Source organism: Acomys minous, assembly GCF_964271855.1.
Source record: "Acomys minous genome assembly, chromosome: 5".
Classification (NCBI taxonomy): Eukaryota; Metazoa; Chordata; class Mammalia; order Rodentia; family Muridae; genus Acomys; species Acomys minous.
In genome coordinates, this window is record NC_140494.1 from 69,797,512 (window position 1) to 69,824,356 (window position 26,845).

At 36.6% G+C, this 26,845-nt stretch overlaps 2 protein-coding genes across 8 annotated transcripts in view; both read left to right on the forward strand.

The window, feature by feature from the left end:
- The first annotated feature begins 618 nt into the window (after positions 1-618).
- Positions 619-20,949, forward strand: LOC311598169 (caspase-4-like). Its single transcript, XM_084783097.1, is given in 10 exon segments — positions 619-632; positions 11,302-11,523; positions 12,990-13,102; positions 13,774-13,947; positions 15,142-15,376; positions 17,200-17,225; positions 17,229-17,343; positions 18,612-18,721; positions 20,191-20,294; positions 20,727-20,949. Coding segments are annotated over 9 exon segments (1,101 nt in total). The 5' UTR covers positions 619-625; the 3' UTR covers positions 20,290-20,294; positions 20,727-20,949.
- A 3,744-nt stretch (positions 20,950-24,693) lies between these two features.
- Positions 24,694-26,845, forward strand: part of LOC311598166 (caspase-12-like) — a 31,190-nt gene continuing 29,038 nt past the window's right edge. For 5 of the 7 annotated variants that reach the window (XR_014779501.1, XR_014779502.1, XM_084783089.1 and 2 more), the window contains exons 1-2: positions 24,694-24,940; positions 26,155-26,406. Coding sequence is in view for 5 of the 7 variants with exons in the window: in XM_084783089.1 (XP_084639215.1) it covers positions 24,934-24,940; positions 26,155-26,406 (259 nt within the window). In the remaining 2 variants the exon portion in view is untranslated. Of the gene's footprint in view, positions 24,988-26,154; positions 26,407-26,845 lie in introns of all 7 variants that reach the window. The other 2 variants (XM_084783092.1, XM_084783088.1) reach the window with 2 other exon arrangements.

Sequence of the window (26,845 nt, forward strand, 5' to 3'; positions counted from 1 at the left end):
TGTTCAGAGGCTGCTAAGAAGTAATGGTAATCAGTCATTCTCAGCCAAAATGTATGCATAAATGCAGTCTTGCTCAGTTAATGAAATGCATTCCAGAGGACAAATGGGATGCCCTGAACTACTATGTCTAATAAAAGGCTAAGGCTGTAGGAATACAAATAGAAAGGATACAGCACCATGCAACTGGTTAATTCTCCACTAGAAAGGAGACTGTTAAATTTCACAGACTTAGGACTGATGTTATAGAGAAGGAAAGTAGAGACATGGAGAAGTCAGAGGGGAAATAATCAGCGCTGGGGCCTTGACGAAAGGAGACTGCAAAGTGAAACCATTCAGAGGGTGGAGCATGCAGAACAGTTTTTACTTTCTATTTTTGCTGCTGTTGTGGTTTTATTTGTATTGGTTGTTCGGATGTTTTTTTCCCAAGAGGAAGGACTAGAGTTCATGAAAAAGGGAACAGGTTTATGAGTTTCAGAGGACATCCGGATAAGGGTTGAGCTTTTCGGAGCAGCCCTTTCACAATCTCTAGGAAGTCTCCGCCTCCCTAAATTAAGGAAATGCTCTGCAACTTTCGTTTTACTGTAAGAAACTGTCTGCCCTGTGGGAAAGAACTGAAGCTTTTGTCATGGCTGGTGAGTCTGGGGTCGTTCCTGAATAAGGGCTAGGACTTGAGTCCTAGATTTTACAATAGCCACAGCTCTGAGATAGGCAGAGATTAGAAAAAACGTGGGGGCGGGGAAGCAGAGCAGTGGTGTAGAAGCCAGTTCCCCGCCTGCCTGGTTACAATGGGAAATTACTGTGTGTCAGCAATTGTGGAGAAACTGAGATATATGTAGCTTTGAGCCACAAAGAAGTTTATATGTTATTTTCCATTTTTGGAAATCAAAGAGGAGGGTAAAGCCAGAATAACCTACATATGAGACAAAAGTCTGTAATGAACTCTAAAAGTGTTTGTTTTCCTGGGCTGCTGATTTAGACACTCAGGCACTAACATTCCTCTGATAAATAAATTGGCACATATTTGAAGTCAACACCTACTTCCCAAGCCTAGAGTTACTCTCTGGTTCCACTTAAAATGATTCCATTTTCTTGCTAGCTCTCTACTTCTGCTAAAATCAACTCTGCTGTAACACATCCTTGGATTCCTATCACAATGTTTTGATTCGTGTGCTCCTTCCCAGGTCTTAGCTTTCTGTTCTGTCCTTGGCACTGCTTTCAAACCACCCACCCATCTTCCACTCAGAGGCTGAAAAGGCACAGGGCTGGTAATCACTTCACAAGTGCTCAAATACATTTTATCATTTCCTTGCCTTTATTCTCTACAAGTACATGTGAGGCTGGACAATCTTAGGAATTTCTAAATCATATAATTAAGTAATCTGAGGTCATAAGGAGGGTTCCGGTTCAATATGCTGCCCTCAACTTGAATATCTGAACCTTAAAGAGGCTTCGGGCATCTGTGGACAACTCTGCAGCTGGCTTAGAGATGATTCAAGTCGATTCCTATGTTTAGGATTTGCAGGCACCTTTTTTTTTTTTTTTTTTTTTTTTTTTTACTTCTGACTTTTGGACATCCTAGTATCTGTTACTGCAGTTTCTTACTCAGTAATATAGGTAACTACTTATTATCTTTAAATAAACACAGATAGGCACAGATGTAGATCAATGATACATATGCAGATATGACGTCAGCATCTTAGACAGATTTTCCTACCTGAAAATATGCACTTGTCTATGTTCTCTTTGAAACTTGATTTTGGTCTCACACAAAAAAGAATATATTTACTGTCTTCACACTTACACAGTTTCCTTTTACTCTGTTTTCCTACTCCTTTGATTCTTCCTCGAGTGTAATTACTTTCAATTGCTTTATGTCCCATCTTCCAACGTTTAACTTAAGTTCCAGGATGGCATATCTCTCAGGATTTCAATTAGGTGTTTGTTAAAAATGAGGGTTAGGTTAGGTTTGTGACAGAATTTTTTGGAGCATACAGCACACACATCTGCTTACTCCAGCAGGAAAAACCACAACAGACTAACGTAACAATTACACCAAAGTCAAACTTGGTCCACTTGAGTTTTAATTGAGGTTACTTACAAGAAGCAGAGATGACTCAAAAGCAGCTGCATCACCAAAAAGCCCAAGTCATCGTGGATGATGACTCCTGAAAGCACCGACTCTGGAGCACTGCACTGCTTGCAGGAGACTGCAGTCTGAGATCTCTTCTCTTTGTTTCTGCTGAGCAGCCTCTTTTTCCAAGCAGATGCTTATTCCTGCTGCTGGAAGTCTTGAGGAGTGTCCAAGTTTCCATTCCTTCAGATATGTGACATTTGGTTTAATCCTCTAAGCCTCCCCATCCCTCACAGATGGAATGCTTCAACTGAGTAAAACTTCCATACAGCATATGATGTGGTCACTAAATTAAAGTCATAACTGTGGTTGGCGGCCTCTTAACAAGGCATGTCATTCATATTGCCTATGGGATTGGAATAACTAGTAATTAGATAATAAGAATGATAAATTGAATGATATTGGACAAACAAAGTACATGAACATTTATAACACTTTACTACATTGCCTAGGAAGAAAACTACAAACTGGACGAACTCCATCTTCTAATTTTCTCCTGCGATTCTATTATCCCTGAAACCCACTTAAAAATAACTACAATAGTCCATGAGTATGGTTTTTTAAATATTTTCTATATGATAGCTTATTTAACTGTTCTCTGACTTCATGTTTAAAACTTATGAGCACATTTTTGTTGCCATTGCTGTTCTATCACTGATGAAAAGTTGCATTTTCCAACTTGTGTCCAATATACTTTGGACAGAGTGATCTGAGGTTGGCCTTCTTACACCCAGGACACTGACATTACCGTATTTTTCTGCAGAAGTCTTCAAATAATGACATGTATCTCATATTTTTTTCTGTGTTTGCTGCACATTTCACCACAGAATATACTTCTTTCTAAAGGCCAGCCCCTCCAGCTTTATGACTACTTCTGACACTCTCTAGACACTATCAACCTTGCCAGAAGAGGTGTTAGCACCACACATTTCCTACTGTAAAAGTTGTCTTCACATAGAATGCTGCTTTTAATAATGATTTTCTTGTCCACATGTCAATCACTTAAATCATTATCATGCTTTTCGCATTTTGGTTTTTTTTTTTAAATACTGTCTCTACATTTGTCCTATAAGGTTTGCTGTACAGAGATACATGTTCAAAATAGCATTCCCAAAGCTAGAAAGCTATCATTTACAAAGAGATGCTCAATAAACACTGCTGACTGGATGGAAAGATTCACATACCTCCTCTCAGCTCAAAATCTTCCAATATGCTATAATTTTTGCTGAGCAAGTTAAAGCAACTTTGTTATTAAATATAATTAAAGAGTTGAGTCAGTAGTGCTTGCTCATATATTTAGTTATCAATGAGGCTCAGAGAACTGTTGAACCACCTTAATATCAGAAATAATAAAGACTAGTTTACATCTCTAGTCTTCACGGGCCTTAGAGTCTAATGGGGGAAATATTGATATGTAGGCTGGCATCATAATAATAAAATAAAAATGCCAGATTAGGGAAAACCATGTACTCTAGGAACAAACACATTTGACATCCAAGAAAAGCTTGGAAGCATTGAGGGAACTTACCAGGTTCAGTGTTAAGTAAGATGAGATAATGAGCATAAAGTGAGGGAAAAAAATGGGAAAACTAGACTAAAGGACTACCTAGGACTCTAGCATTGCAAGTATATGTATGCAGATATGTAGATTAAATGAAGATTGGATATTTAAAATCAGTGAGCAGGATGGAAGTCTTATCAGAAGCTGAGGTTGAATGACAAGACCGAGGTTTAAAATGAGACACTAGAATACTCAATTTCATGATGAAGAACAAATGAGAAAGTGTAAGATTCTTCAATGTTCACAGACTAATTATGAATACGAAGACTTTTGTGAAAATAAGAAAAGAAATGGGATTGAGAAGAATGGACAGATTCTGCAAATGCTTAATAGATACAATGAAGAAAACATAGATTTAGATAGAAAATAAGGCATAAGCCATTTCTTATGTTGGAGATGGGATATTATTTATTAGTAAATGTACAAAGAAGGGTCATTTAAAATGAGTCATTTCAGTTGTGAATTCAATATAATGAGATTGTGGGTTATGAAAAAGAAATAGAATATTGATTATTAAATATATAACTCTCAATACTGGGATCCAGGTATAGGCTGGATCTATGAAATAAAAAAAATAATTATCTATCATTTAGGATTTATAATTAGTGCACTGAGTATATGTAACTTACAAGAATTAGCTTTGGGATAAACAGTTGCTTTTACGTGATAATTTATGTGTTTATATAACTGGCAAATAATATATATGGTTATTATATAAAATGTTTGAAAATATATATACACTGTTCAATTCTATGCAAGATTAATTAGTCTATATATTACCTCTTTCTTTTTCTTATGTAGTGATAAACACTTAAATTCTCTGAGTAATTTGCAACAATAGATACATCTTTATGAACTATAGCCATTCTGTTCCAGGGGAGCTGTGGAATTTATCTCTCTAGGGAATTCTCTAAGGAATTGTGCTTCCTTAAGGAACATGTCTCTGAATATCCCCTGTCACCTGACCTCTTTACTATTTCCCTGAGTGTAACAGTTTTATATTCCATACATAAGTGAGATCACATTGTATTTGAGCTTTGGGTGTGTGGTTTGGTTTCTTTTACTGAACACAATGTCCTACAATTTCATCAATATATTCACAATTGTCAGAAATTCATTTAAAATGCTAAAGATAAGTTTTACAAATACTAAAACAGAAAAAATACTAAAACAGTATATATGATATATGTATGTCATATGTACATATGTAAGGAATATGTGTATATACATACATATATATACATATATATGTGTGTGTATATATATAATCATCATTCACTCACTTGTTTACATGCACTTATACTGACTCAATCATGGCTGATGTAAACAATATTGCAATGAGTATTTTACAGTATTTCTTCACCATCTTTGTTTTTTGCATAGGATATAACCAGAAATGGGTTTTGTTGATCCAAAGAAGTTTTTTATTATTTGTAAAGACTCTCCATGGACCATTTTTAATTATTCTAGTAGTTATACTAGATTATACTGCAAAAAAATAATGTACAAAGGTTCACTTCCTTAACATACTCTACAACACTAGTCTTGTGTCTTTCTTTAAGTTTTATTTATTCTTCTCTTATACAATACAATCTTACCACAACTTTCCCTTTCTTTGATCCTCCAAGTTCCTTCTACCACTTCCCCTCCCTCCCAAATCAACTCTGCCTAGAAAAGAGTAGGCCTCTCAATGACCTCAACCAAACATGGCACAACAAAAAATATTGTCAGCACAAACCATCACTTTAAGGCTGGATGAGGTTATCAAATCAGAGAAAAAGCATCCTAAAGAAAGGCAGGAGATATCATGACTCCCACCGTCAGGAATATCCCCAAAAGATCAAACCAACAACCATAATATATACAGAGGACCTAGGACAGGCCTGTGCAGGCCCTCTTTTCTGGGGGCTCCCACAATTTATATTGCCCCTCTTGCAATGCCCTTCCCACACTCTGAAGGGAGAGAACCAATGGAGAACTTCCACATGGGCTTTCTTTCCACCTACTGTTTTTCCTTGTGTCTCCAGATCTGCTCTGATCAATTGCCAGGGGCACCTTCTCTGATGACAACTGGACTAGGCACAGATTATGAGTATAGCTAATTATCATTAAGATCCTTTCATTGATTTGTTTTTTTGCTTTTGTTTTTGTTTTGGAAGTCATGTTTGTTTTTTGCCCTAGGTCTCTGGTTTATCCAGCTTCTAGTTCATGATCATCCAGGCAGTGGCAATGTGGGACAGTGGCTACTTTTCCTGGCATGGGCTTCAAATTAGACCAGTTACTAGTTGGCCACTCCCACAAGTTCTGCGCCACCATTGTCCCAGTACATCTTGTAGGCAGCACAGAGGGTAGCTCAAAGGATATGTTGCTGGTTCAGTGCCCCTGTCTCACCGCTGGAAGCCTTGCCTGCTTATAGAAGATGGCTGGCTCCAACTTCATATCTTCCTTTACTAGGAGTCCTTACTAGGGTCCCCTGGTAGATTACAGGTAGTTTTAACAAAACTAGGTTTCCACATCGCGCTCTCCTCCCAATTCCAGTTGCCTCTTTCTGTAACCTCTTCCTCCATTCCTCCACTCTTCTAGATGATCCTTCTTATTCCCATCCCCACCTTCCCCCAGTCTACCAGCAAGATCTAAGCTATCCTCTTTCCTTCAGAGATCCTTGCATTCTCCCTAGGGCCCTCCTTGTTAAGTAGTCTCTCTGGGTCTAAGGATTGTAGTATGATTTTCCATTTCTTAACAGATAATACCACTTATAAGTGAGAACATACCATGTTTGTCTTTCTGGGCCTGGAGTACCTCATTCAGGATAACTCTCTCTAGTTCCGTCCATTTTTCTTCAAGTTTCATGATGTCATTTTTCTAACAGTTGAGTAATACTCCATTGAATAAGTGTACAAACATCCTTTATCCATTCTTTGGTTGAGCTACAACCAAGTATTTTCCAGTTTCTTGCTATAATGAATAAAGCTGCTGTGAACATAGTTGAGCAAGTGTTCCTGTGGTAGGATGAGAAGATCTTTGTGTTTATTGTTCAAAAGTAGTATAAATGAGTCTTGAGGTAGATCAATTCCCAATATTCTGCTGAACTGTCATATTGATTTCCATAGTGGCTATAAAAGTTTGTGCCCTTTTGATAATGATCATTCTATTAAACATCAGTTGGTATCTCATTGTGGCTTTAATTTGTATTTACTGATAATTACTGTTTGTTTGTTTATGCCACATACATATTGGCTATCTATACTTTTTTGTAACTTGTCACTATTTTTTTAAAATTTATTTTCTTTCTATTAAGTAGGTTGAGTGTATGGTATAATCAAGGAATGATATAATCAGATTGAAAATCTGCTCTTAAATGCTGCAGGCTGTGTATTCACTCAATTCATTGTTTCCTTTGGTTTCAGCTTTTGTTTGTTTGTTTATTTTTGTTATATTTATTTGCTTTTTACAGTTATTTACTTTAATTTTCTTCATTAACTTTTCTTAACTGTTTTTAAATGTCATGAGGGTAAAATCATTGTATAGGCTAATGTAGCAGGGTATTTCCTCTGTTTTTTTTTTCTAACATTCCATAATTACTAATCAAAATTTAACTGTTAAAGTATTTTTTCTTGTATTTGGTCTGAGGTATAAAATGAATTTTATTCCTCTATAAGTGTTTCCCTAATTTTCCTACGATTATTTACTGAAGAGGCAGCCTCTTCCAGATTATAGGCTCTCAGTGCTTTGGTTGAAATGTAATTTGAGGCAAACCTTTATCTATAATTCTTTCCCATCATATGGGGTTTTGTTCTTGCTTCTTTGTGGGCTGCAATCCACTTTATTTATTTTATCTTTGTAATTATTATATAGTATGTTCCCAATAGCTGTGATTTACTAGTCAGGATTTCTTGGTTTATTTTTTCTTTATTTTGACTTTGAGATTATAATACAGTTACATCATTCCTTGTTTCCTTTCTTCCCTCCAAAACCTTCAATATGTGTCACTTTGTTGTCCGACCTTGCTTGCACTCCTAGTCCTACTTACTCTTTCATCCACCTTGATGTCTAACTTTTCTTGTTCTCCGTCCTTCTTCCCATACAGTCCTCATGGCTCGCTGTCCCCTCCTTGCCTTCTTACCCTTCCTTGTTGTGTAACCCTTCTTGCTCTCTTTAAAATGCACAGCCTCTTTTTTTCATTAATTATTGTTACGTATGTAACATTTTAAGTTTAAAAATGTATTATAGTACGAACTTTAATGTTTTCCCTACTTTTATATAAATGACACTTGACTTTTGATAGAGATTCCATTGAAGCCATAGTCTGTTTTTAGGTGTTTTGGCTATCTTAACAATTTTAACCCTTTTATTCCACAAACACAGGGAATCCCTCAATATATATAAAAACATCCCAATCATTTCAGTAATAGGTTTTAGTTTTAATGGTACATATACTGACCACCTTGGCTAAATTCATTCTTGTGTAGGTTTTTGTAACTAATTTAATAGAATTTATTTTTTGAGTTATTTTCAGACATTTTTGAAACCACAGAATAGCTAGCATTTTCATGCTGAGTTATTTTACATTTTTATAAAAAGTTCATACATTATATTCTGATCAAAAATTCCCCTACCACTACTCTTATCTGATCATACTTACTTTCCCACCTACCCAACTTCATATCTAGTATTTTTCTTTATCTCTTTAAAAAATCCAGGCAAACAAAAAATACAAAACTAGAATAATACAAAGTAGAAATAAACCGAAGAAAAACATACATGCATGCACACACAAATAAAACTAAGATAACATAGAATTAAAAATTATAATATATAGTCAAAATACCAGCAAAACAAAAGGTAAAAAAAAACCCAAACCAATATGAGACAAAATGTCTTTTAAAAATGCCATTGGATTTGTTTTGTACTGGTCATCTACTGAAAGGTATGTGACCTACCCTTAAGTATAGTTTGTACATCCAATGAGACTCCATTGGCAAATGCTAATTTTTAAATCATATGATCTCCTAGTAGAATAACTAGTTAGTTTTTATTATTATTGTTGTTTAGTTGATAGGATTTTGATACCGGTTTTTCTATATATCCAAGGCTGGTCTCACATTTTTGGCCATCATTCTGTGTCAGTTTTCCAAGTTGAGAGTTCAGATACATACATCATTATAGCTATTAACTTTTATAGGTTGGGAAAAATGTTTAAAGCTCCTGTATGTAAGGCATGATTTATGTTCTCTCATAATCAGATACTTTGTATTTTGTTTTCTGATTTCTAGAATATTTAATATTTTATAGAACAAAAGTATAGAGGAAAACTTTGTTTCTAATTATACAGAAAACTATTTTATTTGTGGCCATTGAATATGATGTTAACCATTATATATATAGTGTAAATTTCTTCATAAATTACCACTCATCCCTCAGTCAACACTGTTTTCTCTTTGAATATACAAGTTACTATGAGAGAGGATCAGAACTCAGGCAGAGTAGATGCTTCATGACTAACTTGGGTTATATTTACGTGCTATCAAAGTCTGTTCCACTTTGATATGCTATCTATATAGTATATAAACTATATAGACCTTTATACACTATCATCCATGACCAACATCTCATCTCCTCTGTCTTTTCTGTACAGTCTCAATATTTTTCACCAAATGGAGTTTTTCTCTCTTCTGGGTTCTGAAGCATCATGTTAGTGTGTTTCCAGACATTTCTTCACCGAACTATATGGAACACCATATGATGTTATAAAACAGGATCTCTAATTTATGAACATGTTTCAAGCCCTGCTCTCCAGATCTGTTTAATTTATAGTATTTTTAAAATATGATCAAATAATAAGTATGTTCTCTGTGTATGGAAGTATATGTATTATTAATATCCCTTTGAAAAAATTTTTCAAGATATCTTGGGAGAATATTTATATGAAATAATTGTCACAGTCACAAATCATTAAATAACTATTGTTACAGATCCTATGTCATAGTTGACTGCATATGATCTTATTTTGTATATTTTGTAGTAACTAGTGAATTAAGTGGTACTTATGTTATATTTAGTTGTTATTATACTTAAAATAAGTAAATAATATTATCACACAGGCTTACTGTGAAGGGCTGGCCTATGTACCAGTAACTCAAACTAGGTGTTTGTATCTCATTATAGTTTTCTTTGCTATCATTGTTTTCTAAGACATATACATTTAGTCTTAAGTACATGAGCAATGTTACCTCTACTGCGCCAAATGCTATTATGTAATTTTTCATGTTTTGTAATTTTTATGTGTCTCTTTTGGAGTAAATGCCAACACACAAGACAGTGATGCCTGTGATCTGGGCTGAAGTCCTTGTTTTCTAGGTTGATGAATTTTCTTTGCCTATGCCATTTTGTTGTGAATGTTATTATGACATGTCTTTAATCACTGGGTGACTAGTGTGGTAAAGTTAAGTGGAAATTGTTTAAATATTCTGCCTTTGCATATATTCCATGCCCAAGTCTTATCTTTAGAACTAAAATTAAATATGGTACTTTGATACCTATATTCTACTACACTATAAACATTTAATAATCCTGGGGAGCAATACATCAACTGTGTGCCTAAGTAATTTTGCAATACTGGAATATTAATGTTCATATATATTGAATTCCAAATTGTGTTTATGAACAAAGGAAAATAAATAGGCCCTTTTACATGTTTATTCATTTATTTGTAATTTCACATATTTACTTAAAATTCTTTAAATCATTCTTTTGAATTTTAACTTATTATAATATATTCATATTACGTCCTTAATGTTATCTCCTTGCTTGTATCTTTCCCTTCCCACCTTTCCTCCCTCTTCTGCCCTAGTCCCCTTCCCTAGACCTCTGACAGAAAGGGACCTGCTCCCCACCATATGACCACAGCCTATCAGGTCTCATCTCGATAGGCTGCTTCTCCTTCCTCTGTGTGATACCAGGTCTCCTCACCAAGGGGAATTGATCAATTCAAGGACACCAAAGTTCATGTCAGAGGCAGTCCCTGCTCTCCCCACAACCATAAATAATGAGCTGTCCATTGGCTAGATCTGAACAGAAGGTCCAAGTTTACTGCAAGCATTATCCTTGGTAGGGGAAACAGTTTGTGCAGCCCCCGCCTTAAGCGCAAACACATGAATACAACTATATTTTTAAGACAATGAAGGTAGAAAACATACTGCTGTAACTGAAGAATCTGAATGCAAAGGAGTGGGAGGAAGCTACAAAGCAGTGGGAAGAGTTTTCCTGTTTTGACAAGAGAGTTAGCTTCTTCAAAATCACACACGTTGGGTGAATCATCCCCACTTCAGGAGTGACCAAGAGAACAAGAACAATGAAACCAGTGAATACCAATGCTCCACAATAAAAAGAGTCAGCTATCAAAAAGTCATCTTATCTAACACATACTCTGCCGTAAACTTGCAAGGTTGACCCATTTCTACAGGTACAATGAAACAGGCACGTAGCTTCACGGGAAATAGGAAAATAGAATTTGTTTGCAGAGATGGGTTCACATAGCAACAACTGTGTCTAAGTTGAGTCAAAGCTCCTCCCTTCTTATAGTTTAATGACTCTGTTCTGCCTCTGACAGAAAACAACCGTCCTGTCAAACCACTTAAGATGCTGGAAAACCTGGGCAAAGAAGTCCTCACTGAGTACCTAGAAAAATTGGTGCAAAGCGATGTATTGAAATTAAAGGAGGACGAAAAAGAAAAATTTAACAATGCTGAACGGAAAAACAAGCACTGGGCCTTTGTAGATGCCCTGAGACAGACATTCCTTAATGTGGACACAAGAAGGCAGCACGGTGAAGGTAAGGGCAGAACACCCCATGAACAATAGCTCAGAGAGCCCATGATCTCCTCAGTTCTCAGATCCAACGTCCTCTTTGAGCTTCAAATTTTTGTGTCACTGAAGTACAATTTGTTTTCTAATATAGTTAAAATACTGTGCAAAATGTTTCTAGTAACCTCAGAAATCACACTAAGGTCCAAACACTAAGCTTTTAGGAAATGAGCACTCAGGAGGGGACACACACAGGAGCACTTTCAGAAGTGCTACTGAAGGACACTCAGCTCTGTCTGTGTGTGCATCCCTGGATGACCCTCATAACAGTAACAAAGCACTGGCCCAGTAGACCAGGCCACAGAGAACTGCAGGATACTAGAACAGGTCCAGACTCTCTGGCTGTTCATTTGCATCTGAACTTACTTCTCAAGGTGCTCAGTGCAAATCTGAAAACACAGACTGAATGATAAGAGGAATCCAAGACATTTGTTTGTTTCATTGAACTCATTTGTGCTGGGAGCTTTTAGCATCAGAGAGAGACACATTTACCATTCTATCTGCCAAGGATGATAGCTTTGTCTTAATTTAATAGAATTTCTAATCAGTTTGTAGGAATCAGAAATTAAAAATTTGTCTATATTCCTATTTTTTAAAAAACTTTCTTCCAAGACAGCAGCTAGGAGCCACTTGTGTATAGTAATACATGTTGAAAGGCAAAATTTGTGGAACATTTCACTAAAGAATATAAGTATCTCTAAAGGTATTTCCTTTATTGTATTCTCTTTGTTAAATATAATATTAGAAAAGCTAAACTTCTATATCAATTAAAGTAATGTTTTAGTGGACAGCACTCTGGTAAGTAAAATATTTCTGTAAAAATAAACAAGGATGGGGGGGATCCTCTGGTGCCCCTGATTTGATCACTCCCCTTGGTGGGGAGGTGGCACACAGAGGAAGGGCAAGCAGACTATCTGGATGAGATCTGATTGGCTGTGCTCATATGGAGAGGGAAGAGGTTCCCTTCTGTCAGAAGTTTGGGGAAGAAGACGAGGTGGACGAGGGAGAGATGGTAAGAATGGGAAGATACAAGCGAGGGGATAACGTGAGGGATGTAATCTGAATGCATTATAATAAATTAAATTTAAAAGGACAACCAACCAACAACAACAAAAACGAGTAAAACTACCAGAAATTTAAAGTCCTTGTTGAATACAGGAAGGTGAGGACTGATCCCAGCTTACAGCGGTGTTCTGCCAGGAATTATGAGACTCGGGATCCCATGGTTGGGCAGTTCTACTCTTCACATCAGCGACTTCCCTCGCTGTTCGTAATTGTGCCGGGTCCTGTGTGTGCTACAGCTTAGCAAGCACTGCCCTCTACATATCAAAGAGCCATCTCCCCATGATTTTTTTTCCAGATCATTCTGCTCACTGAACAAATCAGATCTCAAAATTATACATAAAAACTGACATGATGTAATGTATTTTACAGATGATCCAGAAATGGAAGAACCAGAAAAATCCACGGACACTCTCAAGCTTTGTCCCGCTGAGGAATTCATGAGAGTCTGTAGAGAAAAGACTCAAGATGTACTGTCCTTCCTGGTGGGAATAGAGAGACAAAAACAATTGCTCATGCTGAAGACAATTTCTTAAAGTTTGGAAGTCAAGAAATGGGAATATGATTACTATAGATTATGGTTTTGATTATAAACATATTCTAATTGTCTTTTAATTCTGTGGTGAAATTTATAGTGTTCATTTAGTTCTTTTTCCCCCCCTCTTTTATTCAGGGATTATGAAAATTGTATCTGCTGTCATGAAATCCAAATATTTATAAAACAGTACAGTTAAGTAGTAATTATCTGTAAACTAGTTAAAAAACACACACATAGAAGGCATTTTATTATTAAAATGTACATATACTAAAAATGGTACCACAATAATAAAACTGAATGTACCTTTTTTTCTATTTTCTTAATTTTAACTGAAATTATGCTTGGGTTTTATATCTGAGCAAAACCTTAAATTCAAGTCTGATTAAGCACAAAATGAGGAGAAAATAGCAAAAGTCCTGCTTTTCTCGAGACTGTGTAGCTATCCCAGTAATATTCTAGTACTGTCTTTAGTCCTAGAGAAGGGCAGAGGAAGGATCTTTTGAGTTGAAGTTGAGGGACCAGGAAGATAACTGAGACATTTAAAAAATCAATGTTTATGATGGACAAATAAGCTTTCCAAAAACTCAACCAATACAAATTAATGTCAATTTTCTACAGATTTACCCAATAATGGAGGCCAAGGGTCGAACTCGAAAGGCTCTTATCATATGCAATACAGAGTTCGAACACCTCCCACAGAGGCGTGGTGCTGACTTTGACATCAATGGCATGACAGGCCTTCTTGAAGGCCTGGGCTATACTGTGGTGTTGAAAAAGGAACTTACAGCTGAGGTAAGAGCAACTACAGCCTTTTATACACATAACACGTAGTGTTTTATTCACAAACGAGCAATATATTGTTAAGCAAAAACCTCTCCTTATGTTGATTTACATGCTGGTGCAGGTATGAGAGTGTGGGGTGTGTGTATGGTTGTGTGTGTGTGTGTGTGTGTGTGTGTGTGTGTGTGTGTGTGTGTGAGAGAGAGAGAGAGAGAGAGAGAGAGAGAGAGAGAGAGAGAGAGAGAGAAATGAAAAATGAAATCTGTGCCTCTTTAAGTTGCAAATATTCCATATACCATACAAGAAGTGACCAATATGGATTTGTGAAATACTCTTATTTCATGGGGTAGCCATTGAGACTCAGTGACAGAACATGATGAAGTAGTATACACTGAATATGAGACAGGAAATCCATGTTTTTGATTTTAATATATCTCAGAGAATAACAATCAAACATAAGAAAAATAAAGCTTCAGAGAATTGGTGTGTGTGTGTGCGTGTTGGTGTGTGTGTGTGTATATATATATGTTGGTGTGTGTGTGTGTATGTGTGTGCAAGGGTGTGTTTATCTACATAAATAAATATTAAGTGCCTATTAACTCAAACTGGAAGGTAGGAGAGGAAAGGAGAGAGATCTGCAGAGTGGGGTACAGTAAATGATGAGGCATCTAGAAAACCTTAGTGAAGATAACAAATAAGCTGAGACACATATAGTGAAAGCAAGAGGGCTCCGCAAAGAAAGAGGGAGCAGCTTCCAAGTAGAGAGCTGGACAGCATACATATACATGTACACCTATGTACATGCATACATGATACAAGAGGGCACCGAGTGAAGTTAAGGAAGACAAGAGTGGGAGAAGAGAAATATAAGGACAATGAAGACCTAAGTTCAGTTTTCTTCTAACTACATAAGAAGGAGTTTTAGGGGCAATATTAAAGTACTAATAGAACAAGCCAGCACCTATGAAATAAGAGAAAATACAGACATAGAAAAGGAAATGTACTAAAAGAGACATAATTGTGTGATCACAGAGGCAGTTCACAGTGTTACCACATGTGAGAAGGTGGACCTCACTGTACCACTAAGAACAAAATGTAAACCAAATTGTTGTATGTCCTTAATGTTGACTTTACTTAAATGAGGAGGTAAGATGTATCTTAACCTGCATCCTACTAAAGGAAGACATCGACATCGGTCATTTGCAGGGTATGGAGGCAAAAATGAGAGAATTTGCTGCACTATCAGAATACAAGACGTCGGACAGCACTTTCCTGGTGCTTATGTCACACGGCACACTGCATGGCATCTGTGGAACAATGCACAGTAAAAACAATCCAGATGTGCTACAATATGATACTATCTATCAGATATTCAACAATTGCCACTGTCCAGGCCTAAGAGACAAACCCAAGGTCATCATTGTGCAAGCCTGCAGAGGAGGTGAGTTCCCTGGCGAAACTGTGAGCTCTCAGGCTGCAGGGTGCAGAGGGGCTGGCAGAGAAATGCCTCATGGGTTTTGTGTCTAGGAGAAATAACTTTAGGTCCATTCAGGAATTAATGGAACCAATGGAAATATCCATCAAATGAGGCTTTGCAATAAGTTGCCTGGTTAGTTGAAAATGTTTCATATAAGGTTTATCCAGTATAAGTGATGAAGGACTTTTCCAATTGGCAAAAATACACAAATATTAGAACAAAATTGTTTTACTTATTAATATATTTGTGGGGTTTTTTACATTATCTGTTTGAAAATTGTATTTAGAAGAGGGTGAGTTTCTCAATGAAATAATTGTGTTTGATTTCATTACCCTACTCTCACTAACAGACCACACAGAAATAAGGTCAGCAAACAAACAGCAAGGCTAGACTGCATTATCAATCACTTGACAAATAGATGATGTTGACTGGCCACTGGGCTGTGGGGTCCCCACAGGGATCTAACTCTCCATGCCTCCCCAGAATTGGCTTTCTGTATCTACATAATACTGCACCTAACGTATATAAAATACAGGTTTACAACCTCAATTCTGGGGAGACGCAGAGAGTTAAATTCCTGTGTTGGGACCCCATAGCCAAAAGGCCAATCAACATAGTCTATTTGTGAAGTTAAAGGCTAGCGAGAGACACTGTCTCAATACTCAAAATGGATGACATCTTAAGAACTATCGTAAAGGTTGTCTCTTTATCTTCACATATATTTATCTACACATTCACCTGTAATTGTGCACAGATGTGCACCTGCATTCACAGAGAGGCAGATGCCTTATGTTACATTTACTGATGCAATCGCTGAATATAAACTAGTATATGGAAAATCAAATATCGAGTATGGCCCTATGTAATTATATTTTTTTATTTTATCATGCACTAATACAAAAATGGTTCATTATATTTTTGTACTCTTATATATATTTGGGACATTCTATACCATATCCACTCTCTCTTTCTTCAATCCCCTCTTGATGATCCAGACTACTTTAAAATATAGTTTGACTTCCCCTTTCATATCTTTTTAGCTTTTAATCTAGATTGACAATATAACCAAAATCATGTAATATTGTCTTTCTCAATCTGGCTTGTTTTGTTTAACATGACAACCTCCAGTTCAACCCATTTTCTTTCATATAATACAATGTTGATCTTCTTTTTTTTGCATAATGCTCCCCTATGTATATTAACCATGTTGTATTTATTAATGGGCACCTATGTTAATAACAAAACTTGAATATGAGGAATAGTAAAACAATATAATTTGAGCATACATATATCGTTTGTGTATATTATTTTATTTATTTTAGACAGAGAATTGAGGTATCTCTCCAGCTGGTAAAGAACTCATAGCAATATCTTGCCTCGGTCACAGAAGATTGTGTTTATAGTCAAATACTATCACATCCAACTTGTAGGATGTAAATAGGCCTGTATGACTATGATTTCCAATTACCATAGGCCTATAAGTAACTAAAATTATAAAATAGAGATAACCTAGCTAAAGCCAGGGAATCTAAAATAATGAAGATCTTAAAGTCCTCTGCTGTTTCAGCAATCAATATTTTTTTGTGTGACACAATCGTGTTATAAGTTGTAACTTACTTCAAGGCTACAGGGAAAACAATTCTCCCTTTGTCTTTGTCTCTGCACTCACATATGGTGCATGTGTGTGTGTGGACCTAATCTGAATGAGCTCTTAAAACGACTGAGGAAGGAAGTTGGGGAAGTCCTACAGAGTGTGCCCAGCACTATATAATGCTCTGTCTCCACAGGGAATGCAGGGGAAGTGTGGGTCAGATAGCCTTCAAAGGCCCAGTCACGGGAAGCTGTAGATCTGCCTAGGAATGTGGTGGCAGATGCTGTGCAGCTGAGGCACGTGGAGACGGACTTCATTGCCTTCTACTCTACAACCCCATGTATGTGTTTTCTTAACCCTACAGTTGTGCAGGCCAAAGACCATCTTTATGTAACAATGTTCTGACACAAAATTTGAGTCCAACGCTACATCTTAAATAAGTCTTAATTTTGCTTTGAGGACATGTCTTCCTATGTGAGATCTTTAAGACTGGCCTTTTACTGTAATTAGAGCACTATATAATGAAATATATACAAAGTTCCTGAGCTATTATTCCCACACAGAGAATACCCTTCATTTCACAGCATTTGAAATACATAAATGACTTATTTTTGTATCAAATATCTCAACACGCATACATAAAAAAAAGGCATAGATCACAAGACTGGCTGATTTTTCACATAAGTTCAGCTCTAAGAAGCTTTTTGCAAACATTCTGTCAAATTTTAGATAAAACAATTCTATGACATGTTCCACTAGCAATGGTGTACGCTGTTAAAGGAGATTGAAGAAGACATGCTAAAGTATTTGCAGGTCTGGTCTTGGGCCAGAGTGGTTAGCATTTTGTTATGTATGTGTTCCTTTATAGTGTCATATATCTATTTTTGGTAATTTGTAAATTTTCAAGGATTCCTTTTAAAATATTTTGTAGAAGCAACTTTGATAACCTCAAGTGCATATGTTTAGGTTGACACTTAATGATTTAGGAAATATATGTAAGATCCCATCAACACTGAGTATGTCATTTACTCCCCTCTCTCCTCCTAAAGTATATTCCTCTTATGGATTTTCTTTACTGAGCATGCTGTGGATAAGGACATGTTGCTTATAATCTACATACTGAGCACATTTTTATAGTGATTGTTTCATTATTATTATTTGTAAAGCAGTGCAATACATGTAAATACAGCAGGACATATGACTTGGTCATCCACTGTAACCTAAATATTGATTATACCATTTTGTTTATTATATGGTAAAAAGCAAACAAACAACAAAACAACATGACATAATCTATAGACAACCTAAGAGTTGACAGGCAGTTTGTTGTAGAGTTTCTATGACATAAATATCTTCTGTAAATCCAATGCCATCACTGCACAATCTCTTGCCATTCTGATATGCTTCCATTTAGTTCAGCTTTGGAAAGAATATGTTGTCTCTCTGTAGAAAATGAGTTACTGTAAAAGATGAGTTAATATAGACTTATCTATACTTCCTTTCACTTCAAATTAATTGTCAATCTTTGCTTTAAAAATATCTAAACCAAAAATACATTAAAGCACAGAAGTGCTATAAACCTAAAAATGTCACTTTCTTTCTTCACAGACCATTTGTCCTACATAGATGAAACAAAGGGCTCTTACTTCATTACCAAACTTATTACCTGCTTCCAGACATATTCCTGCTCTTGTCATCTCTTGGATATATTTCAGAAGGTGAGTACTTTCTTTGCAGATCATTTATTTTTTTCGTACAGGTTTCACTGCACTCACTTTCCAACTGTCAATAATATAACTAGACATGCAAAAAATAAAATGGTACCTTTTTTTTTCAGTAGAATGTTTAAAATACAGTTTGAAAAAAGATGTCAGTATATCACAGAGAATTCTAAAAATATCAGAAAAATACAAATTATAATCTTGCATATTATGAATTACTAGGCTAAATCCTGGGTTTTCTGATGACATATATTAGTTTTCAAGAAAAGAAAAATTAGCTGTAGGAATTTCCCAGTGGAATTTTATGGTAATTTATGAATATTATCATAGCATTTGCAAATAAAGGTACTTTGATTTTCTCCTTTCTGATTTGTATTTCTTTGGTTTCCTTCAGTTATCTTTTTGTTCTAGATAAGAGTTTAAGTACTATATAAAATAGGTATGGAAAGAGTGGATAACCTTATCTTGCTCCTGATTTTAGTGGAATTGTTGGTTGTTTTTGTTTTGTTTTTCCATCTAAGTTGACACTGGCGATGAACTTGATGTAAACTCACTGTCTTTTGTTGAAATATGTCCCTTGTATCCTTAATCACTCTACTACTTTCATCATGAATGCATGTTGAATTTTGTCAAAGGCCTGTTCTGCATCTAATGAGATGATCATGTTAGGATAATCATGTGGCTATATATTTTGGTTTGCTTATATAGTATATGGTATTTATCAATTTACATATACTGAACCATCCCTGCATCTCAGGGATGAAGCCTGGGGATCATGATGAATAATTGTTTTGATGTATTTTTATACAGTTTTCGAAACTTTTATTGAAAATTTTTGCATCTATTTTCAATAGGACATTAGTTCTGTAGTTTTCCCATTTGCTGGACATTTATTTTTCTTGGCTATCATGTACCTGTGCTTTCTTTCTGTTTTTTTTTTTTAATAATTTGATAAACAGTCACATGAACTGTTCTTTGAAAATATTATATAGTTTTATTGTAAAACCATTTGGCCTTGAGACAGTTTTAGTTGGAAGAATTTAATTACTGTATTACTGTAGTAGTGTATCTTTAGTAAATCTGATATGATGGCTTAATGCAAGTAAAAAGATGTAATAAATCAGTTCCTGCTGATTGTGAAATTTATCCAGCATTCAAACCTCAAAAGAAGTTTCTGAGGTTTTAATTTATTTCACTTAATTCTCATTTGGGCTGGGGGTTAAAACGAGGTCATCTTCCAAATTGAATTCTCATGAATAGGAAGGAGAGGAAACAGAGGCGGGAAGGTCTCTAATTGAACATGTTACTCATTTCTGTGCATAGGATAATCCTACATGGGCTGGGAAATCATGCTGAGTTGCAGTATCTATTAGATTCACACCAACAGCTTTGGAGTTTGTCATCCCTGCAATTTTCTTCAGTGAATCTCGAGGCTTTTATAGTTCACAGCTTATTTTTGGTTTTAGGTGCAACAATCATTTGAAAAGCCAAGTATTGTGTCCCAGATGCCCACCATTGAACGGGCAACCCTGACAAGACACTTCTACCTCTTTCCTGGCAACTGAGAACAGTAAGTCTATTTCCCATCAAAAACCTGAATGCTTGGATGGCCAAGTTGAACATCTTGATTCGCCTAGTTCATTGACTCCTGACAGGTTTTTATTATACTTCTATACTTGTAGATTCCATTTATCATGTCAAACAATCAAGCCAATGAAAAAAATTATTGGAAAAAAACAATTTAAAACCAAATAGCAACAATAAACTGTGAAAGCCTTAATTTGATAGTTATTAAAGTAAATTAAATTGTATCTACTTTTTAGTGTATATCATTTCTGTCTTGTGATGTATCGCCTTCTTTCCTATGGAAACCAAAGGGAATCTAAGTGGATGTCAGGGGGTGCATAGGCAGAATATGGTTGACCATGAATGATGAGTGACAGGATAGATTCACTATGGAAAATCATGCTTACCATCTCTCTATTCTTTGACTCCTCTGCAGAAGCAACAAGCAACCGAAGCTCATTTAATCAGTTTGAAGAAGTGATTTCATCCAAGGATTGTATGATATGCCTACTGTCCCACAACCAGGGATTTGAGGAAAGAATAATTGTGAACTCAAGACCAGCTTGAGTAATGCAGTGTGTTTTTGTCACAGGAAAAAAAAAGGTTTACCAAAAGAGAACATGAATTTAATTGTGCATATAAATAAATGAAGCAAATAACTGTGTCTCCTTGGGTCCTTTGATGGGGAATAATATTTAAATTAAAATGTTAGTAAGTTGAAATGATGGAAAGAAACAAACTGTAGCTTCTAACTTTTCATTTTACATGATGCCGACATTACTGGAAAAGAAAAGCACGCAACTTAGCTCGAGTAGTAGGATAAAAGGAAACTATGACTGTTATGGTCAGCTTTCAATTGTCAGCTAGACAGAATCCTGCCGGCATGGTGAATCCAGTGGTGTCAGTGAAGTCAGTGACGATCAAGTCAGGTGACATGGGAAGGGCTCGCCTAGTAGTGAGGTGCATCACACCCTCAGTATGAGCCCTGGAAAGCATGCTCAGCACAGGAAACCATCAACCGCTTCTTCTCAAGTGTGGTCACAAAGTGACCAGCTGCTCTAAGTTCTGCCACATTAATGCCCATCATAATGGACTGTACCCTCAAAATTCTGAAGTCAGGTAAACCCTTTCTTCCTTCAGTTGCTTTTGTTGAGGCATTTTTACAATAAAAGTTCAAGTAGATAAGATAATATATAAATGATAATTTGATATGCCTATCACACATTAAGATGACTATTAAAATATATCAAAAAAAGACTGTTGAAATAACTCAATGAGTAAACACTCTTACTGCCAAGGCTGAAGCCTGAGTCACATCCCTGGGTCCCACATGGTACAAGGAAAGAAATTACTCAGTCCACAAATTGTCTCCTGACACACACACACACACACACACACACACACACACACACACACACACACACACTAACAATCTTAAATTATAATATGTATTAGAAAGAAATTGTTGTAATCAAAATCCTGCTGCCCTACTGGCTGAGGTGTGTTCTTTTACAGCCAATATGACACATAATATAGTGTTTGTTCATTTCAGGGACAGGCTGCATATTTAAACAAAATAATTAAAAGTAGCATATCCAAGAAATATTTTAATATTTTTATTCATGGCAGTAATATTCACAATACTTAAAACATGGCAACAAACCAAAAATGAATGGATAATCAGAATGAAATAACATTCCATTACATGTGCAAATATGAATGTTATTCAGGTTTAAAACTGAGAGGATTCTGTCACATGGGGTGCTATTGTGAACATGAAACCAGATGAAATAATTGAGGTACAAAGAGAGAGAGTGTTTCATTGCTCTGTATATTTGAAATAAACAGATTCATAGAAAGACAGGCAGTAAGATGGCAGAGGCTAGGAAAGGTAAGAAGAGGGAGTGTATTTGTTTTGTATTTTCTTTTTTAAACTTGCAAGAACAGGATGAAAATTTGTCAGTAGTCTTTAAAACCTAAAGGGACTCCTTTACCTCATGGTTCAGGTAGAAGTGTGGATGAAGCAGCATCTTGGCAGACAACATATCTATATAACAACATGGAAAAAAAACTGGAAGGGAGCTATCTGAACAAAGTTTGATGAAGCACTAAGGCATACTTGTTTTTATCAAACCAGAGACTAATAAGAGCAACATTAACAGGGACTGGACATCCAAGTATGAACTTTATCTTGTAATAATTTGTGTTTAGAAAACCTAATACTAGCATAAATTATTCCAGCACATGAACAGTTCTAGAACATGCTCAAACTCTAGCAGACATAGCAGATGGTAACTGTTTAATTAATGGAGTGTTTTAGTTCTGAGAATTAAAAATATCTGAGATTTTTAAATTTAATATTTTTAAAATTTGGTTTTTGAGATGGGGTTTCTCTATGTAGCCTTTGCTATCCTAGACTTGTTTTGTAGACCAGGCTGGCTTTGAACTCACAGTGATCCGCCTGCTTCTGTCTTCCTGAGTGCTGGGATTAAAGGCGTATGCCACCATGCCCAGCTAATATCAGGGAATATAATGCTGATGAAAGTTGTGTAATTCATGAATGTGTGTGATAATGCATTGCAGACTGAAAGGTATTCAAGATAGTAAGGTCATTTCATTTACACTTTGAAAAAAAAAAGAAGTATGATTAGAGAAAATGGAGAATGGATCTCAATTAACTTACACAGAAGAAAGTGAAGCCATTAAATGCTGATGGAATAAAAAGGAAGGTTAAGTGTGTTGTCAGGTCATTATGGTGGTGCAGGCCTTCAGCCTCAGCAATCATGAAGCTGAGGCAAGAGAATCATTGATTTGAAACCAGCCTAGGGCTATAAAACTTGTCTCAAAACTTTTGTTAATCCGTGATACTTGGAGAAAAGATAATAATTGAAATCCATGGTATCAGCAAGAAAAGGGAGATGAGGCAGTTTAAGCTAGCTACAGTTTGTTTTTATATGAAGTAGTCAATGACACAAAACATAAGATAGAAACCCTGAAAACTTTCCATCATAGACATATGTGCAGCAAAATAATGTCTTCTTGTCATACAAAAAATAAAAAATAAAAAAGCTGCCATGCTCAACAACTCAGTGTAACTGTAACTATCTTACAGGAAGCCACTGCGACAATCTTACATGAACTCACCGCTCCTATGGCTATCAGATCTTACATAAAGTCATAGTGGATGTGCTTATCTTACAGTAATTTATTGTGGCTGTGACTATCTTACTGGAAGTAATGCTGGTTGTGACTATCTTACATGAGCTTACTGTGGCTGTGGCTGTGGCTGTCCTACATGAACTCACTGTGGCTGTGGTTTTCTTACACGACAGGCTCATGATTAGACACATCCACATTTCATGATCAATAGAAAAGAAACTCTCTCTGAAGTACTATTGGCAACTGAGTATGTTTGAAGTGGTGCTATCCTTTTTTCTAGTGGTATAGCCACTGATCAGCTTCTCAAGCTCCATTAAGGAGCCCTCCACCCACAATCAGGAAAGAAACAACAAAACACCATAGGACTATCAGAGAAAGGGGCAGGACAGAAGGAGACTTGTTGAGTAAGGCTCCAACAGGAGAGAAGAGGATAAGTATGGTGAATAGGGATAAAAATACATACAATTCATTGACTGCAGCTGGGGGAGAGCTGGCCTGGATGTGGTGACCTGTGCAGAGCTCCTGAAGTGGTTAAAATGGAAAAAGAATTCCAGATCTGTGTCCACCTTCTGCTCATTTCTTCTGCCAAGAAATGAGCAAGCTCTCTTCCTCTTTCAGTCACCAGGTTATCTCCATGGATGCTCAGGTGCCCAAGCTGGAAAAGTACACAAGGCTTTGTGAAGACAGGACCTGGAAAGCACACAGTTCTTTGATGGGGCTGTGTGGGTCACACCAATTAACTCCTGAGGTTCACAAGGCCAAGACAGCTACTCCAGGCAGTCTAATAATGAAGTCTACAGCAGCTAACATGTAATACCCTGATCCATAAAGGTAAAGCAGCAATATAGCATTCTTTCTTATTTTATAAACATTTCCTTATTTAAACTTCACTACCATCATTTATCCATACATTTTCAAAAGTTACAGGGAGAGACTCTCTTGTGCATTTAACAATCTGAAATGTGCACTGGCATTTCCATGTAAATAATATCTAAAATTGACAGATAAACTTGCTGACTTGGAGACATGGAGCCAAGTTCATTTGCCTGGATTTTGAATTTGCGGTACAGGAATCGAGGTTTGGCATCTCTGTCAGCATCTCTTTCCCTTGAGGCTTTCCAGAATGACACAGGCTGAGTTGAGTAAGTGTCACTGCTGTATGCCCTCTGATGTTATAAAAGCCATGGAGGTGCTAAGAAAAGCAGAAGTAATGGTGCCTTTCGAAACTGTGCTAAAAATAGACAGGACTCAGAGGGTATTTGTGTGGGAATATACAGTTTCAGGCGGAAAACTTTGTTATGTCAAGGAGAAACATATCAAAGTAGACCCCTGGTTGATGTTACGGGCGAAGAGCAAGAGTATTTGTCAGTCTGGAGTTCCCCAGTGAGTCAGCTCCATTGGTATGTTTCTGGAAAGGAAAGGCAGACTGCTTCTGAGATTGCTTTCGCTTTTGTTGTTCTTGTGTCCAGGAAGCCTGCACAGCCATGGCGGGTGAGTGAGGCCTTTCTTTGCTTATTGATGTGTTGAAGGAGTTATGGGTGAGTTTCTGAGAGAAGAATAACAGTGTGTGTGTGTGTCGGGGGTGTCTCATCAAGACAGAGTTGTTTAAGTCTGAGTGTGGCTATGGCCACACAAGCTCAGGTAGGGGGAGAGTGCACACACAAATCCTACAACTTAGTATTTTACAACTTCTAGAAAGAAAGGAAAACATAAGCTATCTAGGCCTATCATTTTGGTATTTCTCTGTAGCTTTAAGCCTTGACTTTTAACTCACAGACCTGAGGGTCCCCAACTCTGTTGGTGTTCTGTTGTGAGGGTGAGAAGACTGCACTATTGCACAAAATCTCCTGCTTCCTCCATCTGTATCTGATCTACTTACAGCAGCAAGAAAGCCAGCTAGCTTTATTTCTCCATCTCCACACAGAGCCGGCTAGGAGCCCTGGAAACATAGGCAGGTCGAGTGCCAATAGAGCTGGAATGTGTTCTCATTTCAGTATACCATATATGGAGTAAAATGTCATTGTAACTTATTGACAAAAAGGAGCAAACCTGGACAAATCATGAATGATACAGAGGAATGTCAGATGTCAGTTATCTATTGCTAAATTCCTTATAAGTCATTTTAATTCCCTCAACCTCAATTTCCTCCTGTATAAACTTGGAAAGTGTTGGACAAGACAAATGCTTCTGTGGTTCTTAGAAAAACTGTCACTCAGGTACCACCTGATTAACTCTATTATAATGTCAAAGCTTAAAAATAATAATAATAAAAAGAAAAATAAAAAAGCAAAAGGAAAGCCCATGCATCCCATCCTGGTGTATGAAGTAGAATTTACAAGAATGTCATTCAGGCAGTCATGTTTATTTAGCTAAGCAGGAGATTCTATATAGCCAATGGAAAGCTCATTCTTCACATTGGGGGTGGCATGGGCATGAGACTTGATAGGCTGTGGTAGCCTGTGGGAGGGCAGGGCTCCCTGTCAGAGGTCTATGGAAGGGGCACATAGCAGGTAAGAAAGGGAGGATGGGAATGGGAAGGTACAAGGGAGGAAGGAGATAATAATCAGGATGTAATGTGAATGAATTATAATAAATTTAAAGAGTTAAAAAAATAAAAATAAAAATAAACCAGAATTTAAAAGCTAGTAGTGTAGAAACAGATATTTAAAGTTTTTTTTCATGTCTAAATGCTATCGTTTTCGCAGCCAAGAGAACACATGAAAGAGATCCAATCTACAAGATCAAGGGTTTGGCCAAGAACATGCTGGATGGGGTTTGTGATGACTTGGTGGAGAAGAATGTTTTAAATGGCAGTGAGCTACTCAGAATAGGGGAAGGTGCCAGCTTCATCCTGAACAACGCTGAGAACCTGGTTGAGAGCATCTTTGAGAAAACAGAAATGGCAGGCAAAATATTTGCAGGCCACATTGTCAATTCCAAGAAACAGCTGAGCATACGTGAGTAGTTCTAGCCAAAGTGCCATCAATTCCTTCCCTTTCTGCTTCCCGTTGCAGCTTCTGTCTTTCATTCTCCTGTTTTCAGGGAAGTCTGACCTACCCGCATTTCTCAGGCTCTCACTTATCTACTTGTTTAACAGATTAAAAGGCCTGGATTTACTCCAACTACTTTTGTACTCTTGCATACTTAATTTTTGTCCTTTAACAATTACACTATTAGTTGCCCCATACATTTACATATTCATTCCATTATTGTGTTTCAAAAAAACGTAGTTTTAATAAGGAAGGACTCTTTGGCTGCTTTATTCATGACTGCATATTTGTCAAGTAACAAATGGCATCTTATAGAGGGCAGGTGCTCAGAAAATATTGTCATGTTGAATTCAGAAATAGCATTTTTAGTAGTCTAAACTTCTGGGCACCTAATCAGATTTTAGGC